The sequence below is a fragment of the Lissotriton vulgaris genome, chromosome 4_1 (assembly GCF_964263255.1).
Source record: "Lissotriton vulgaris chromosome 4_1, aLisVul1.2, whole genome shotgun sequence".
Lineage (NCBI taxonomy): Eukaryota > Metazoa > Chordata > Amphibia > Caudata > Salamandridae > Lissotriton > Lissotriton vulgaris.
Genome location: NC_141691.1, coordinates 1739679205 through 1739697605, shown reverse-complemented (window position 1 = coordinate 1739697605; position 18401 = coordinate 1739679205). Strand labels below are relative to the sequence as shown.

General features: G+C 42.1%; 1 protein-coding gene across 2 annotated transcripts in view; it reads right to left on the bottom strand.

Moving 5' to 3' along the window:
* Positions 1–18401, bottom strand: part of MATN2 (matrilin 2) — a 565117-nt gene that overhangs the window by 324557 nt on the left and 222159 nt on the right. For both annotated transcript variants that reach the window (XM_086966035.1, XM_086966037.1), the window contains exon 5: positions 1269–1391. In XM_086966035.1, coding sequence (XP_086822161.1) covers positions 1269–1391 — 123 coding nt within the window. The remainder of the gene's footprint in view (positions 1–1268; positions 1392–18401) is intronic.

The window sequence follows — 18401 nt, the reverse complement described above, 5'->3', positions numbered from 1 at the left end:
TATGATTAATTATTTAACTTTATCACTGTATGTGTGCTGCAAAAATACTTTACTTACTGCCTCTAAGTTAAGCTTGACTGATTTTTGCCAGTCTACCAGAGGGTTAAGCACAGGTTAATCTAATGGCTTTTAGTTCACCCTGACAGAAATTGTGGCTGTTGCTTGAGCAGGGTTGTCACCCCACTCAACCAGCAACCCTGCAGCCTCTGCTTTGTGTTGTGGAGTGCCACGGGGCTAATCATTGCTTCCAATATTGTTTAATCTGTTTGTCTAGCATACTCTTCCAGTTAATTAGGTATTTCTGTTTTTCGGGAGGAATTAATACAAGAAAATGTTTTTCATTCATCTCGCGCAGTGAAATAAATTATGACAGTTTGGAACAGTGGCAACTTGCTAAACATGTAAAGAGAGTATTAATTTGCTCTTTTAAGTATCTCAGCAAAGTATTTTGTAATATTTGCTCCTGTGTGGTTTTAAATAAGTTGTCCTTGCTTGCCCTTGGAAGTGATTTGAAAACTCCAATGTTGCATATGTCAGATGATTTTGTAGTTCGAACTACTCTGCTCACTATTTGCCCCAGACAAGTTAATTACTCCAGTCGCACTTTTGATTTAAAAAAATGTTTGTGTAGGGAAGCAAGTATATTTCTCACCAGAAAGAAAGGTTTGTGACTCAGAGCAAAGGTCTTACAAGCATAAAACACACACACAAGATTTCGCTCTTAAACTGGTAGACATCGAGGATGAAACATAAATGCCCTCATTTGGAGCTTGGTGGAACGAGTTTAATGTTGCTTCACAAGCCAAAACACTTGTAGTTCCCTACCTCATTCAGAGGTGGGACTGTGCAAGCAGAGCTTCAGCTAGTTCCTTCAATGGAAGCCCTTGGCCTGGAGGCCTGGCCACCAGACATGGTGGTCCTGGGAAGCAATGGCCCTGATATCAAGGGAGAAAACTTCCTGCACACCTGACTATTCAATGTTCGTTTTTCAAAAATAAACTCTTTTGGAAAAAGAAACTGAACTGCTGGATGAAGACAAAGCAACATTGCACCCACTGTGTACATAGTTGAACTGCCATATCGGTGGCTTCACTCTTGACTTAGTGATTCGTCTAAATTGGGAAGGCGGTCCACCAAGCGGGTGGGAGCGAAGGCCATCATTTCTCAACACTCTCTGCCTTCGTTCTTAAATCAACACACTCTTACTCTTCCATTAGTATAGCTGGAATATACCTCATATGAACTTAAAAGGTGATTGTAATACTCACTGATACACTTCTTTCCATCGTCGTCTAACTTGTATCCCTCGTAGCACTGACAGACATATGACCCAGGTGTGTTCACACATATTTGTTCACAATCATGGCTCTCCAATGCACAAAGATCTTGAGCTGTAAATAAAAAAACTATTTTTAAGCTTGCAGTTAAGGAACACACACACACACACATATATATATGTATATATATAATAAGAAAGCCAAGGAGTTATTAAACTAGTAGCAGCTAAAGAACACACTTTAGATAGGGATGATGGATGAACAGGCAAATATTTACAAACATTTCTGTGCACCATATCAAGGTAGTTCTATGTATGTAGACATCTACATATATGGTACATAAGCCCTGAACATAGTCCAAGTGTCAATGTGTCAATGTGTGAATGGAGGTGTAGCTGTGTAGTAGGAGTTCCAAAAATGGAGACCTTCTATCAAGAGCACAGCGCTATCCATACATAACAGTCTGAACCCCATAGTTTTCACTTGCGTTTTAGGGCTCTATTCACAAAGCCATTTGTGCATCTAAATGTGTACATCTAAACCAGGCAGACCTTTTAAAAAGGGTGGAGGATTAGCCTGCATACTTCGATCCGACCTCACCATCTCAAAGTTTCACTCCGAACCCATGGACTCCTGTGAATACCTTGGGATCCGCAGATAACCACTTCCACAAACTTCATATCCTCTACCATCCCCCAGGTAAGAACGCAGGATGACATACCAATTTATGAAAATCATTACTACAAGCTCTACCCCTCCTTCCAACGACAAATTCTTCAGCGACTTTAATCTCCATTGGGAAACCCACTAGACAAGCAGGCCATCGCCCTCAAAACCTTCCTAGCGGACCAGTCCTTGATCCAAGCTATCTTAAAGCCCACTCACTCTAAGGGTGCTTCTCTTGACTGGCTCATCTCTAAACAAAATACGATTGAATCTATCCTGATCACCCCGTGTGACTGGTCAGACCATCACATCATCACCTTCCATATTTCCTCCACTTCCAAGAAAACTTTCCCGCATCAAAACAAGCCGAAACAATGGATAAGAAACACAAAAAACCTCGCCTGGAACAACCTAGCCTCCCACTCTGAGAAAGTTCTCATCCCCCCCCCCCAACAACATGTCAGATGTCAATGACCTCACCAATCATTACAACTCCATGATGACCAAGGTCTTAGACCAAGCTGCTCCACCAAAACTCAAACGAATTCCAGACAAGACAAAAACCCATGGTTCAACAGAGCATTGAATGAAGAAAGGCGTAAAGATCATCAGAATGGAAATGGAGACAACATCCCTCCCCACTCCATCTTAAACTACTTCGGAAAGCTAGAAACTCCTATAACAAACGTATTCTACAATCTAAAAAAGACTTCTTTAGATCAGAACTAGACAATGCCAAAAATAGACCTAAGAAACATTTTGAAATTCTTAAACAACAATCAGACAAATTGGCTAAAACCTCAATCTCGACTTTGAAATCACAGCTTAGCAGTGAAGAATTCTCTTCTTTCTTCACAGCAAAAATAAACTCCCTGCAATTTGAGATTAACACAGCAGCAACTAACTCAGCCACCCCAAAAATCATTCAAACCGAAAACGCTGAACAACCTGAGCTACCTCTGCCAAAAAATAACTCTCACTCGTTCACTTTCAAACTCTACGATCTTAATGACAGCACCAAAACCTTAGTAACTACTAAACTCAACAACCACTTCAATGACCCAGTCCCCTCAAATTGCATTCCCCACATCTACCAAGTCATATCCCCTCTCTGGACCAAAATCATCAACGCATCGCTAGCACAAGGGCACATAAAACCGGGCCAAATCACCCCTATATTAAAGAAACCGATAGCAAACTCCGCCGACCCCAATAATTTCCAACCCATAACCAACATTCACATGCTAGCCAAGGTCCTGGAAAAATGTGTTCAGCAACAACTGAACCAACACATCATAGACTTCAACCTTCTGAACATCCACCAATCAGGTTTCAGGCCCGGCCATAGCACAGAAACAGCCATTCTGCACATAGTTGACAACGCCCTCCTAGCTCTTGACCGCAACGAAACCTGTCTTCTAGTCCTGCCTGACCTCCCCTCAGCTTTCGACGCGGTCAATCACGACATAATTCTGAGAAGAGTGGAAAACAGGATGGCTTTATCTGGCTGAGTACTTCAATGGTTCAAATCCTTTCTGGAAAACAGAACACAATCATTCATGGTGAACACAAATCTTTCTCCCTCCTCACTGAACCTTCTAGGAGCACCACAAGGCTCCACCCTTTCACCAACCCTATTCAACCTATATGTCGAACCACTGACTGTCAACCTATATGTCGAACCACTAACTGAGCTACTACAGCAAGCGAACATTACCTACCATATGTAAGCAGACAACACTCAACTTTACATCAAGATGTCCTCCATTGAAGACATAAAGACGATGAACCTGGCACTCAAAAAGACCGTCCACTGGCTAACAACCAACTTCCTCAAGCTAAACTCGCAAATAACAGAATTTCTTCTAATCTCCCCTCCCACCCCCAATAACTCCCTGAAGACAAATGAATGGACCAAGTTGATCACTGCTCTGAACTGCATGCCAACTTTGTTGGACTCCACCAAATCACTCGGAATTACACTAGATAAGAACCTTAACATGCAAACACACATCAACCTGTTAGCTAAAAACGCCCGCTTACACCTCAGTTACCTTAGAAAAATGAAACCATTCATCAAAAACCCGGACCTCAAAACTGCAGTTCAGTCCTTAGTCATCTCAAGGCTGGTGTACCGATGCATAACCCTCGCGGGGCTTCCCAAAATCTCAACCGCCCGTCTAAGAGCCTGTTTCAAAGCCTTAGCAAGACTCCTAACAGGATCTAGGAAATTTAACCACATATCACCACACCTGAAAGTACTCAACTGGTTACCTTATGAAGCTTGAATCAACCTAAAATTGGCAAGCATCCCTCACAAAGCGATTCACCACAATACGCCCCAGTACCTATCCCAAAAACATACCTTATCTGGAGTAATCAGACATTCTAGGAGCATCGACAACCTACTCCTAAAACCCTCACGTTTCAGCAAGAAAAAAACATCTGACAGAGCATTCTCCGGACCAGCACCAAGAATATGGATCTCACTCCCTCCTTTCATCAGAAAAATCTCCTCTGTTCAAAAGAGAAGCAAAATCATTCCTGATGTGCAAATACCTCCCGTAAACTCTCACTGGAACCATTCCAGTTCTACACCCTCATAATTGCCTCTTCACCCCCACTAAGGACTCCCTCGCTCCTAGTACCTGTTGCTCAGAACAACTTTGACGCCTTTGACAAAACATGCTGATTTTATGTATTGCTTTATTTTGATACATGTTTTATTTGTTCTTTGTACTCATTGTAAAGCGCTCTGATACCCTACCCTGGGTCTGGTCCGCGCTATAGAAAACTCTAAAAATAAAAATAAAATAAAAAAAATAAATTCAATTTAGCAGCACAAATAGTGAGATTTATCAGCGCTTAGCCTTGTTTGCACTTCACAAACTGTGAGTTTACACTTGTATATTGCCTTACGTCCAGATTTTCTCCCTTAGTATGAAACCTAGACTATCACATCTTATTGGTGTAATATTCTGAGGGAGTAACTCTATTACTAGTAGCTTGGAGTGAGCGTTCTAGAGAGAAATATCTTACAGAATTAGGTAAAACCCACAAATGTGTAAGTTTGATGGCATTTTCAAATATTTTCAAAGCATATTACCATTCTGGATATGATCAGAGAGTTATTTCAGACAAGGGCAGGAGTTAAGGCCTCATGTACAAATGCAAATTTGCAATTCGCAAATCCTGTGACTCATAAAATCTGCAATTTGCAAAATTACAGTGTTTGTGGCTGAAAATGACTTTTCTTTATATACAAAAGCCTTTTTATGAATATGTAAATGTTTTCCCTTAGAACCACTTCCCATTTGTGAGTATTGAAAAAAGTGTCAAGGTAAGTTGGAAGTGGTCCACAGGGTACTTTTTGAATGAATACAGCTGTGTTTTTAAATGCAGTCTTGTTATCTTTAAAGAAAACGAGCTGCATTTAAAAGAAAAGTTTTCTGTATATAAACACAAATACAGACATGGTGGTATGCGGACGCTGGCAGGTCACTATCCCTCTGACTGCACCAAATCATAGGGAGTCGCAAATTGCAGCCTGCCTAATGAGTATTAATGAATACTAATAACCTATGTGATTTGGCATTTTTGTGAACTGACCTATTTGCACATAGGGCAGTTCGCAAAATACTATTCGATTTGTAAACAGTTGGTGTACAATGTGCGACCTCTATTTGCAAATGGAATCATAGTACATGAGGTTCTAAACCTCTATTCTGGGTAGAAATGGAAGTAAAGAGCCTGAAAACTGGTGAAGGTGCTGGTTAGGAGTTCTTTATTGGGGAAAAACCTTTCCCTTTTTGAGTAGAAATAAAAAATAATTAGAAATTGCTCTTATTCAGAACTTTTTGCATGAGAAAAAATGTCCTCTAATATACTGCATACCTGGAACAATGCATGGACCAAAATGTATCAAATACTGCTTGTGAAATCTGGATGCAAGCACTGGGTAAAGGGTTTTCTCATACTCCTAGCAATGCAAGCAATGTGGTCGTCAAATTAAGAATCTTTTAAAAGAATGATATAGTCCATGTATTAGGAGGTATCTGGCATAGTTTCTGTGTGCTGTGGCTTTGCTTGTCTAGTTCTAACATATTCCTTTCTTAATAACTACACACACACAGGGAAAGAAAAAAACAATTGTCATATGGGCCCACTTTAATATCTAGATTATTTGAGACAATCCTCAATATGCCTATTATTTTCTTCCTCATTACATCACTTGCCTGATGACGCATACAGCCTCACCGACAGACTCTCCAAACCCTTGGCTTTGTATACAGAACGCTTTTGTTTGTCCCCTTCCCAGACTTTCCTTTCTTGGATCGAGCCCTGTCTGTTCTCAACCCATAGCCACTAGGGATAGTGGAAGCCAAGGAGAGACAGGGTAAAAAACGCAGGGAGTTAAGGGAATAGGAAAAATAAGAGGCTTGGGGGATTAACGCTGATCCATCACAATGAAAAAAGGAAAGAAAAATTAAATGACCAAATCAAGGCAAAAGGAAGGAGAATGAACAAAGATTACACAATGAAACACCCTAATAAAACCACATTAAAAACGTAAGTGTATATATTGGAAAGGGAAAAAAATAAAAACAAAGAGAATGAAATTAAATTGTAAAACTGGCAAATTTATACAGTTCATATCTTTTTTTTACAAAGTAAAATAAAATGACACTAATCCTCTGATAGTTGCCTGTTTTGGTCAACGGTTAATTCACCCTTTCTAAAGGACGATAAAGCCCCACACCTTGCATCTAATGTCAGTAGTGAGGCTTGGGTGTCTCATTTTTCGGCTATATTTTATGCTAACGGTTCTATTGTGGAAGAACAAAGCCATTGGCCTATACTCCCATTGGATATTTCATTGGGAGAAGTTGAAAGTAGTATCGGGGCCAGCAAGGGGGGCAAGGCACAAGGGCCTGGCGGAGTCCACATTGATGTGTATAGGGCCGTTCCACAAATGTGGGGACCTATCCTCACTCTGGTTCTTAGCACGGCTGTGGTAACTATGATCCCGCCTACCTGGGGAGACTCTATTATTTTCCCTATTTATAAAAAGGGGGACAGGTCTGCAGCAAGTAACTACCGCCCAATCAGTCTGTTAGACTCTTTGGTGAAAGTTATGAGTAGAGTGCTGCTGTCCAGGCTGGAAGCTTGGGCTGAGGATGAAGGGATTCTCGTAAGCTCACAGTATGGCTTCAGAAAGGGCCGAGGAACACTGGATCAGTGCCTGAATCTAGAACTCCTAATTGGCAAGTACACTACGGCAAAGCAGGGTACCTTGTACCTCTGCTTTGCCGACTAGAGTAGTGCATTTGACCTAGTAGACCATTCAATCCTATGGCCAGTCTTATTGGAAATGGGTGCACCGGAACCCATTATCTTTTTCTTAGCTAGACTTTACGAAAAGATGCAAACGTGTGTGCACTACGGGGTAAACGGAGTGTGCACCCCAAATTTTAACGTAAAACGTGATATTCAGCAGGGTTGTGTCCTTGCCCCCTTGTTGTTTACCCTTTTTGTTAACGCCATGGATGCTGTCCTGAAAAAAGTCCAAGCAGATGTCCCACAGGTTAATGGATCAGGCGTGCCAGTACTGCTTTACGCAGACGCTGTGCTTCTCTCGAGGACCCCTATAGGTCTACAGCGCCTGATGGATAAGTTTCCTGATTTTATTAGTGAAAGAAAGTTGTTGATTAATAAGAGTAAAACTCTTGTTATGACTTGTGGGTCTAAAAGTAATAAAAGGCCCGCCTTTTTTATTGAAGGGGTAAAAGTGCAGCAGGTGGAAACATTTTGCTACTTGGGTGTTACCTTTACGCATAATAATAGCTGGTCTCAAGAACTTTCAAATGTTAGGACAAAAATGGTAAAGAGTGCCCACGGTATCTTTAAATTCGCCTCTAAGATTAGCGATAGACGGATTAGGGACATGATGTCAATTTACAATGCCAGGATCGTCTCAATTGCATTATATGGTGCTGGGATATGGGGTTTTACTAATGCAGATGTTGTGCAAAGAGAAGAAAATAACTTCCTCAAAAAACTTCTTTGCCTACCTACCTCAGCCCCAAACGAATTGACCCTCAGAGAACTGGGCGTCGCCTATTTAGGTGACCTCATTTCGTTGAGACCACTGATGATATGGCGTGCGATTTGGGGGAAGGATGAAACAGCCTTTAATCAAAGCGTCAATAAGGATTGCCTTGACCTAGACAACTATACCAAGATACCCTGGCTTAAGTATGTTTTAGACAGCTTCAGGGATATTTTTGGGCTCAATGTACTGGCTGAACCGTGTTCTGCAGGGAATATCCCTAAAGCAGGCATGAAAAACATCATTATGCAGTACAGAGCACAGAAACGTCTAGAAGTTAACTGTCGCCTTACTACAGTCTGTCTTTATAATAAATACATAGAAGGTGACGTACCACAGCTATACCTGAGTATGGTAACTAGACCTGCACATAGGTTGGTTTTAATCAGACTAAGATTCGGTACGGCTCACGTTCTGGTGGCCTTTCCCCAACTTAAGAAGCAACCCGTTGGGCCGTGCCAATGTGATGGGCATTCCAAGCAAAGTACCCTGCCCTTTATGTTAATTTGCACTCTCTTTTTGAATGTTAGGGTGGCCTACTTGAAACCGATTTTTGTAAAATATGGTGTCGGAAATGTGGAGGATGCGATGAAGCTAATTTATAATATGAATTCTCCGGACAAATGTTTTTATATTGCCACTTTTATTTCCAAATCAGTTCAGATGAGAAATAGTATGTTATTTTAAATATTTATTCCTTTTAACCTGTATTGTATTTTATCATGCACCTTTTAACTGGATTGTATTGTATGATGCATTTTGCTTATGTGCTTTTATGGTCTTTGCACAATATGAACCGAATAAAGCTTCATGAAATGAAATGACACTAAAAGTACGCTATAGCTACAAAATAATCTCAAGATGATAATTGCTGTTTGTTCCTACTATATTAGTTGTTTCAGCCAAATAAAACTTTAAGATCTGGAGCTCCAAGGACTTAATGCTGCAAATGCAAAAAAGGCTCCTTAAAGGCAACCTAAAATCAGTCCTTCTGCGTGGAGCAGAAACTTGGAGGACAACAGTGACCACCACCAACAATGCTTAGACCTTCATCAACTCCTGCCTGAGGAAAATCCTTCAAATCCCTGGGCAAACACCAGCAGCAACAACAACCTATGGCAGCAGACTTCCCAACTCTTTACTCATGAACAAATCATAAAAAAAGTTGCTGGGGATGGACACACCCTCTGCAAGCCTGAATCAAACATCACCAGGCAAGCCTTGACCTGGATCCCTCAAAGGAAACGGAAAAGAGGAAGGCCAAGAAACACCTCACACCAAGGTCTAGAGGCTGACTGTGTCAGAGTGAGAAAAAAGCCCAGGACAGAGGTGGCTGGAGAGTCCTGGTTGATGACCTATACCCCAGGAGGGGTAGTAGGCATAAGTGAAGTTAGAATATTAGTTATGGTTGATTTTAATTATTACATTTCTGTTGCCTTAAAGTATGATTTCACTTTTAATTTTTAACACAGTTTAGTACTTGTTGTTCAACATCCAAATGCATGTTTGTAATTACTTTTATGCCAAATACCTTATTATTTTTTGTTGGGAAACCATTTAACTGACGCTTAATTATTTTGTTCACTTTTATTTTAATGTAAAACTCGTGGAGTGTAATACCCTACACACTTTGTTTAATTTCCATCTTTGTTTACACCAGATTAGTTATGTCCCAAGTAACTTTGATTTCCAACTAAATACAAAATGACATGCTCATTCATTTTGCAGTCAGAATTCTATTAGCTAACTTCATAACTAAAATTCCCAGCAGCATAACTTTTGTTTTTTTAAACATTTTGTTTTGTTTGATCTAAGATTTTGTATATAAATATTGCAATATCAGGCACAGTAAAACACAATATAAGCATAATCCAATTGGAAAATAGAGTTGGGCATTGTGATAATACACTGTGAAAAGAATATTAGAGCATGTGTCTAAGGGGTCTAAAATTGCCAAGCAAAAGCAATTTTACAAAGGGATTCTATGGTTGAATTGCAATGGTACATCCAATTTGCTTGTGTAATACACTGCAGTATTGACCGCAACATTGTATGGTAATGACATCAAAAGTATTAATCACATATCAACTTTCAGTAGCCATCAACAGGATAAAGAAAAAGAAAGCGATGTGCTGCAACTCCAAATAGCCCCAGTCCATCCCCTACCATCCTCAATCAGTACAAAAAAGACAATCAGCTCAGTTTACAGCTTGCAGTATTTAAAATTCCAGTGCTGATCGCTGCTTCAAGTGGTGTGTGGGTGCCCCTCTGCAGGTGTAAGCGATGGCTCAGCAGTCTCATGTGTCTCCGCATCAGCCTGTTGGCAGGCCTGAAGATTGGTCAGAATAGCGTTCCAATAAGAGGAAATGGGGTATTTGCAGAGGCCCAGGTTATCCTCTCTATGTAGGGACACACCCTCTTCCCAGATAATGGCGGAATGTGGCCAAGCCTCTCCCGATGGCGGCTCATGGGACTTCCAGCACCGGGTGATCAGTTGCTTGGCCACTAATAAGCCTAGATCAATAAAATGTGTGGTTGCTCTGTGCTTCTTGTCCCTGGGGTAAAGACCTACCAGGCAAACATCCCATGTTTGTGTGAGTTGTCTCCCTGTACAGGTGAACAAATGACGCGTCACTTCATGCCAGTAATGATGGAGTGATGGACATGCCCACAGCATGCGGAGAATATCAGCGTCTTGCTGATCACAACAAGGGGCGGCAGCATCCGTTCTATGGAAATAACAGTTGATTTTCTCGAGTGTGAGGTATGCCCTGTGTATGAAATAAAGTTGTATCAGTCTGAACCTGGCATTTCGGGGAATGAAGGTATGGCCCTCTAAAAGCATATTCCATTATTTTGTAGTGCAGGGGCGAGCTAAATCATTCTCCCAGCGTTGTCGCAAAAAATGTCAGTGGTGTAGCGGCATGCACCCGGAGCGAGTTAGCAAACCAGCGGGTAGGATGAACTCATGTACCCATGACATGAAAATATTGAACTGTGAGGGCAATTGAGGCTCTTGTGAGATATGCTGCTAAATGTTGTTGCAGTGTCTCAACCCATGAATTGTAACTAATAAAGAGTTTACGGTGTAGTCCCTCTTCTTGCATCAGTGTCTCATATGAGAAGAGTATATCATCATAATACAAATCAACAAGTGTGTGGAAGCCTGCTGCATGCCAAGCCCCAGTTCGCCTGTCGACATAATCCTTTAGCTCCAGGGCGTGCCCAGCAGTGGGATAAAAGGGCGAAAGGCATAACATGTTTAGTAAGATATAAGCTGCGGTGAAAATAACGGTGTGCCATATGAAGTAGTTCGGGTTGAGAACGCGGCGCCTCAGTGCATGGGTGGAACAGATGGAGGAGGGCTCCCAGGTCTGACGCAGGGGCATCCGTTGCCATGTCTACAAGGTGTATTCCTGCCATCCAGCTAGCCACCCATTGAAGCTGGAATGCGAGGTAATAGTTTTTATAGTTAGGCACCGCCATCCTTCCCTGATCAGTTGATAAATACAGTTTTGAAAAGGCCACTCTACATCAAGATTTATTCCATATAAAGTCATGGTTGAGTCTTTCAAGAAGTCATAAAAAGGATGGGGGAATATACAGTGACAAATTGGTAATATAATAGAGGAGCCATTTTCAAAAGAGAAATGCACCCAGCCACCGATAACAAGAGCATCTTCCAGAAGGATATCTGGGATGTCAAGGAGACGATCGACGCTTAAGGTTACCATCAAATAGATCTTGGTCTGCATGATCAACCCTGATGCCCAAACAGCGTGACATGGTCAGCTGCCAAGCCACATGTGCTCCATTATTAGTGAGAGCTGGGTCAGGAAGGATATGAATAAATAGAAATAAACAGAATTGTCCCCAATTCATGTGTAATCTAGATGAGTACCCTAACTTGTCGAGGAGATGGGGTGTCCCGTCCAGAACAGAGTGGACATACCTGATAATAGTAAGCCGTCTGCAAACAGCTATATAGCATGCACCCCATCGCTTAAGGATATTCCACAGGTCCCTGCCAATGAGAGTGTGGCTAGGGTCAGTGGCTCTATTGCCAGAAAGAAAAGTAAGGGGGAAAGGTAACAGCCATATCAAGTGCCCCTACACCAGGGGCGGTGGGTGACATTTGAAAGTGGTGGGGCGCAAAGTGATTTGCATACAGCACCCCTGCGAGCGAGCGCAGCGAGCGAGCCCGAACCCCAAAAGGGGGGTTTGGGGGGATTAACCCCCCCAAGAAAATTTTGAAAAAACGAAGAAAAATCGTGCATTTTCAAGCAAATTTGAGAAAGCAGGAAGGTTAATAATGCAATTGTGAAAGTGCAGTTATTACATTAATAGATGGCATAACATAGGTAGCTTCTTATTCAGTATAACCACAGAGCTTCATACATTCCGTCCTATTACGCTCAGGTGCTGAATTCAGACTATAAGACATTCATGAAAATCTCAGCTCTAAGAGTGGAGGAAGTTGCACAGCAGCTGGGATCTCTGTGACAAAAGCAGTGACTCACTGACCTATTACATCATATGCATTTTGTGATCTGCATCAGGTACATGTTTTTTGCAGCAGGCACATTAACCTTCTGCGCTGCCGCCTGCTGCTATTTCACTACTGGGACCACAAACATAGGCTAGCTCTGCCGGACTATTCTTCAGATTCCACTACTATTCTGTTTATGCAGAGTCTAAGTACAGGCTGCAGAGCTGTCCCTCAGATTACAAACATTTTACAGACTAGAGAGCAATTTTAAATGGCTTATTCCTGGATGAGCTGAATGTGAGAGGGGTCTCTGTCAAACTGACTGACTTCATTAAGGAAAACAACTCCACTTAATCTCTCCTTTCAGGCCATCCAGGTAACAGGTGGAGAGGTTATTGATGTCTTCCTGTAGCATCATTCCTGTTTGCGGCTGTAGGGGCATAGGATGGGAAGGACCTTTGTCCAAACCCCCGCCTTACTCCATATTGCCACCATGCCTCACCTTCACCACCTTAAATCCAAGCACCATTTCCTTCCCAGAACTACTTCCACACACTTCATGTTCCAGTACTGTGGTGCATGTGGCACTCATTTGGAATCAGCCTCTGCGACCTCTGGGTGGACCTACAGTCCCTCTTCTGCGGTATCTCCAATGTGCCCTGGGTTGTACCATTACAGCTCCTGAATTGCCCCACAGATCTACTACTGTAGTGTCTCTAGTTATTCATGGGATGTTTTGCCCAAAACCTCTGCCTTCCTCTTCCTCTCCCCCTCCTCACTAGCTTCTCTTGAGCCTCCAATGGGGCGGGGGAGGCCACATGTTTAGCCTCTTTTTTAAGCGTATCTGTGTCTCACATGTCAGCACCTAAAGAGGTACATTGTGGCACATAAAGAAATATTCAAATGACTAGGCTACCTTAAGAGCGAACAAAGTCATTGCAGACATTCCCATGCCATATCGTTCCAGTAGGTTTCTCAGACAGAATTCATGATGTTAATATACGGAACATAGCCCATAATTTAATTACCCATCATCTAATCACACCTTAGAACTATAGGCAAACACTATATCTCTCATTTTAGAAGTAGTCAATTAATTTGAACCATATTTTCTAGATTAATCCCTAATAACAATATTGAGCGCAAAGCTCTGAAATGAAATGAGCATTGAACCAATGATGTTCTGGTAGGCAACCTGAGTTACAAGTGGACTTGGGAGCCAAGTACACACATTTATTGGTGGAACTCAGTTCACATTATCCAATATGGAGTATACATTGGGAAACCCTGCATGTGTGTCAGGCTTATGGATTGTGATCTGTGAAATTTGATCTATTTATTAAGATTGAACTTCCCTTTAATTGTACTTCAAAATCTCTGCTTCTACCCCCCTATACATATAAATGTACACTCACTAGCCTCTGCTCATCCACTTTCCTCCCTGTGCTCTCACACCAAGCCCCTCCACTGCCTACAACGTTTGAACGATTAATGCACTATTTTACCTGCCCCTCAGGCTCACAAACCGCCCCCTTTGCACATATTCTATTCTCCTTGTGCCCCCACACTAACACCTCGACTGCCTGCATCCTCTTAACACTGCCATCTCTGCTCCCTGCCCGTCCAGCTCACAAACTGTCCCCTTTGCGCATAAGGCTGCCTGCTCTGAGCAGGCAGTCCACTATTGCCTTAGTACAGTGGTTCCCAAACTTTTTTGACCTGTGGCTCCCTTGACCTAATTGGCAGTTGGCCATGGCTCCCCACCAGTTTTTTACCGGTGAGGGATGCAAGCCCGACCTCGGGAGCACTTCCAGTTGTCTCCCTGAAATTAATTGGGATGCGATGAAGGTATTATAACCATATTTGTAACAAAATAAAAATATACTTTTTTTCATAAAAACTTTAGGTTGCCATGCCTTGATGGAATTCAGGCCTTCTGCATCCAGGATCAGGAGTGATATTTCCATATCCATTACGACTTCCCCTACCCTGCTCCAGTAATTTAGGAAAAAGCTGAAGAGACATGTTTTTTTCAATAGCACCCCATCATGATGTAGTAAAAGTCCACTCTTAAAAACCAGCTAACCTGCCATTTGCACGTGGACTGTGTGTCTATGCATTATATAGGGATTGTGGTTGCAGACAGCCGTATATATGCCCGCAGATTTTGTGTTGCACTGAAACATTTGAGTGTGCCTTGCACTCAGGAGAAGAGGGCCCAACCCCAAGCTATCCAACCTTAGAGTGAGTGAGCAGGCCATAGAGACAAACGTTTGACTTGCATTCTGGTGCCAGAATCTGCCACCAGATACTATGCTTTGTTATGGATAAAAATGGCTTTACATTACATACACAGGGCTAGCACATAAAAACAAAACCAGATTTACAAATACCAGAATGTAAACGTAAAAGTAAGACTGGGAGAGCCATTCGCAGAACACATGAAACAATTGAAGCCCTCTTGTGTTTTACAGATCACTACCATTAATAATCATGACCCATGTGTAACCACTTGCACATGCGCAGCTAACCAAACATTTAACGTGGTTAAACTCACATAAAAGACAATGACATGGCAGCCGAAGGGATAAAATGACATTATCATAAATTGCAGATAGAAGCTCCCAGAAGTGGCCGTGTGTAAAGGCTGCTGCTGCTGTGCGCTCTCCTGGGCCTGGCTGGGAATGAGCATGCTTGCTGGGAACCTAACGTGTTGCTAACATCATGGTAATGCGGACTCTCTTTTTAGCAGATTATGTAGTTGTAGGGCAGGCCCCTAACCCTCCTCTTAGAGCTGTCACTTGTCAGAACGGAGTAGCTGGCCCTAATCACTACCCCGCTTCCTCAATAACATGTAAAGTAAATTCTGGCTGCAGCACTTGACTTTCCTGGCTTTGGCACTTGCTGGCCTCGCTGCACAGACCCAGCTCCGATGCTCGCCCTAACAACACGGTTGTGCGCCGAGGCCAGCAAGTGCCGGGCCGGGAAGGTTAAATGTTCCAGACCACGTTTTAATTTACATGTTATTAATTTTACAGGGTTTGTGCCGTCATGTTTGGGACGGAGATGGTGAACGGCGAAGAACTACTACACAATAGACGAAAGATATGAATCATGTGGCTGTACTAACAGTTATCAATTCATTAGCTTATTTTTGTGAATGAAGTGTATTGTCTTGTGTGTTTTCTCTCTCTCCCTCCCCTTTCTTTAAGGCGGAAACCATATTTGGATTGTGCTGTATGAACTTTTATATTAGTCATTAATTGTTTTCATGTATTTTTGATAGTGATATTGGGACTGGATTTTAATAATAAGTCTGTTTTTATTAAATATATTTTTTAGATATGATTTATGATCTTGTGGCATTATATACTCCTGTAGGTGGGGTCATAGGTATGTATATGTGATCAAGTCATGGCAAGTGAAGTGTGTGGTAAGTGTGACGTGAATAACCGGTTGCTTAAGGGAACATTTGCAGATATGAAAATCTAATATGGAACCCCCTCCCTTTGGTCAATAGGGCCCCTCTCATACTATTTTCACTTTGCACCTTGTTACAATGATCGTGGCTGCAACTTTCCTGACATTGGTTTTTAAAATCTGGTTTATGGGTGTTTTTGATAACTTAAACAGAAAAGTAACTTGATTAAAATGTACTTTAGGCCCCCTGAGCCAGAACTGGCTTAAAACCAGTTACGTCATGTCATTCATCTCACCTTAACAGCTGGAATATATATCCTTGGATAGGAGAGTTGATGACTGGCTCAGAGGCTTGCCTCTGTGCCCAGGAAAGGCCAATGGGTGTTATCTATTGCCCAAGTAGTAGTGATTAGCCATCTGGGAGTGGACATGAACAGTTGGCAAAAGAAATGGCACCTCTAGTACTACCACCTTTTGATTTGGATATGCCAAACATTGTTAGAAACAGGATAAAACTGGCACACCACCACCTCAGAACAAATCTGAGACTCCATCTGAAGAAGGCATCCCTGATAGAAGAAGAATTCTGACTCCTGCAGGAAGAAGCCTCACACAGCGACTCAGGATGCCCTGGTGGCACCCAGGGACTGGAACTGCGCTCCAAGGATCAGGTGGTTGGCCTTCTGTTTATCTGCTTCAGGGACACCAAATTTAGGACTGATGACTCCATGAGGGCCCAGCTAACTAAAGAGAACTAGCCCCTGCAGGGCACCTGGCTGGAGAGAGACCTTTTCTCCAGAAGCCTGCTATGAGGAGCTAATGGCTGCAAGACTAACCAGAAGCAGCCTTAGAGGCTAAATCTGTAGGTAAATATTTTGTCCAGCACAGCCAATTTGGTATATCTGACCTCTGTCCACAGCAAACTGTTTTTCCATAGTGCTTGACGTTTTATAGTCACTTTTTGTCTTTAAAATTTACGATCCGTTATCTTCGGTTCTACTTAACGTATTTTGATAATCATTGGCAATGCTGGAATAGACTGGTGGTTAATTAGTCCTAATATCTGTGGGGAGAGATAGGCTTTGTTTAAGAAGTTAAATTGATGCAGGCGGAGTCTTGGGTTCCTGGAGAATTGAGCGGAGTATTCTAATGCAGACCCATTCCTTGTCAGTGATATACTGACCTACATCCTGTCTATGTAACCCTCACTGGATGTCATCATGCAGTGCTTGACACAGGAGGGTACAGCTTTCTGCCAAGATCCCAATGTGAATACCATAATGAATGGTGCACAGTTGGGGGAAATCGGCGAGTGCCTTCGGACTCCATAGATCATGAATGGTTCCCATGAATGTGCCAATAACTAAAAAGAGGCTAGGGTTCTGGGTCCATAAGTGTTCATTATTTCCTCATAGGACATTAGGTGTTCACTGTTGTATAGGTCCCCTGTGGCCACTAGGCCACAGTTTCCCCAATTTGCAACCCTGTATGCTGGGCATCGTAGTAGTGCTTGCAGGGGTATCTTTGGAAAGTATTTCTGGTGGGGATTGCGACCTGAACAGCTATCGCCCAAGCTCTACTGCATAGCTGCTATAAGGACTGGAAGGTCATTCTGTGTACTATAGGTTTGTGTGCAGAGAAGCCAGAGTAAATCCTTAAAGTGCTTGCTCAGGCATGCCCTTTTGGACTCCTAAGTGTCTAAACTGTGGCCGTTGTCTTTAATAATCAGTGTTTTTTAGCTCTACAAAGCATGCAGTCTAGTTGTCATGTTATGAGGCAACAACATGGCGCCCTCCAGGGGAATTGCAGTGAGAGGAGTGATTCAGGATAAAAGTTAGCAAGGTGCTCCCAGCTGAGCCGAATAGCACCATGATTTTTGTCGTGGGGCAAGATGGCCCTGAAAGTAGGTTTTTAAACAGCTTATCTGTTTGTCTAACACTTGAGTTTTGCGACATTATGCATGTAATGTAAAGGCTGACATGATATTTATGTATTTCATATTTGTAATTGAGTCTAACTTTTGTTTTTCTGTAGATACAAGTAATAAATTATAAGGAAAACAAATACTTTGTTCTTAGTACTCTGGCATTTGGATTTTTGTAATTTATCAATGAAGGTTTGTTTATTGTACGAACGATGGAGATTGTATGTAGAATAATTTCAGATTTAGTTTTGAATGTACACCAAGGGGTGTATGATTTTAATAATCCAATAAACACCTTGGTATAAGGTGTACATCTCTATTAATTGCTAGGCATATATATGCATGCACCATTCTTGAACAGATGTATGCAAGGGCAAATTGTCATTCCATTTTTGCAAGGGCGCATATTGGTTTTCAGAATATTCACATACCACAAATTCCTTTTTCCACACCTGCGTTAGCCCTGATGGGAAAAAGCTTTGTGACTCAAGCCCGAAATTTGTGGGACTTAGGGCA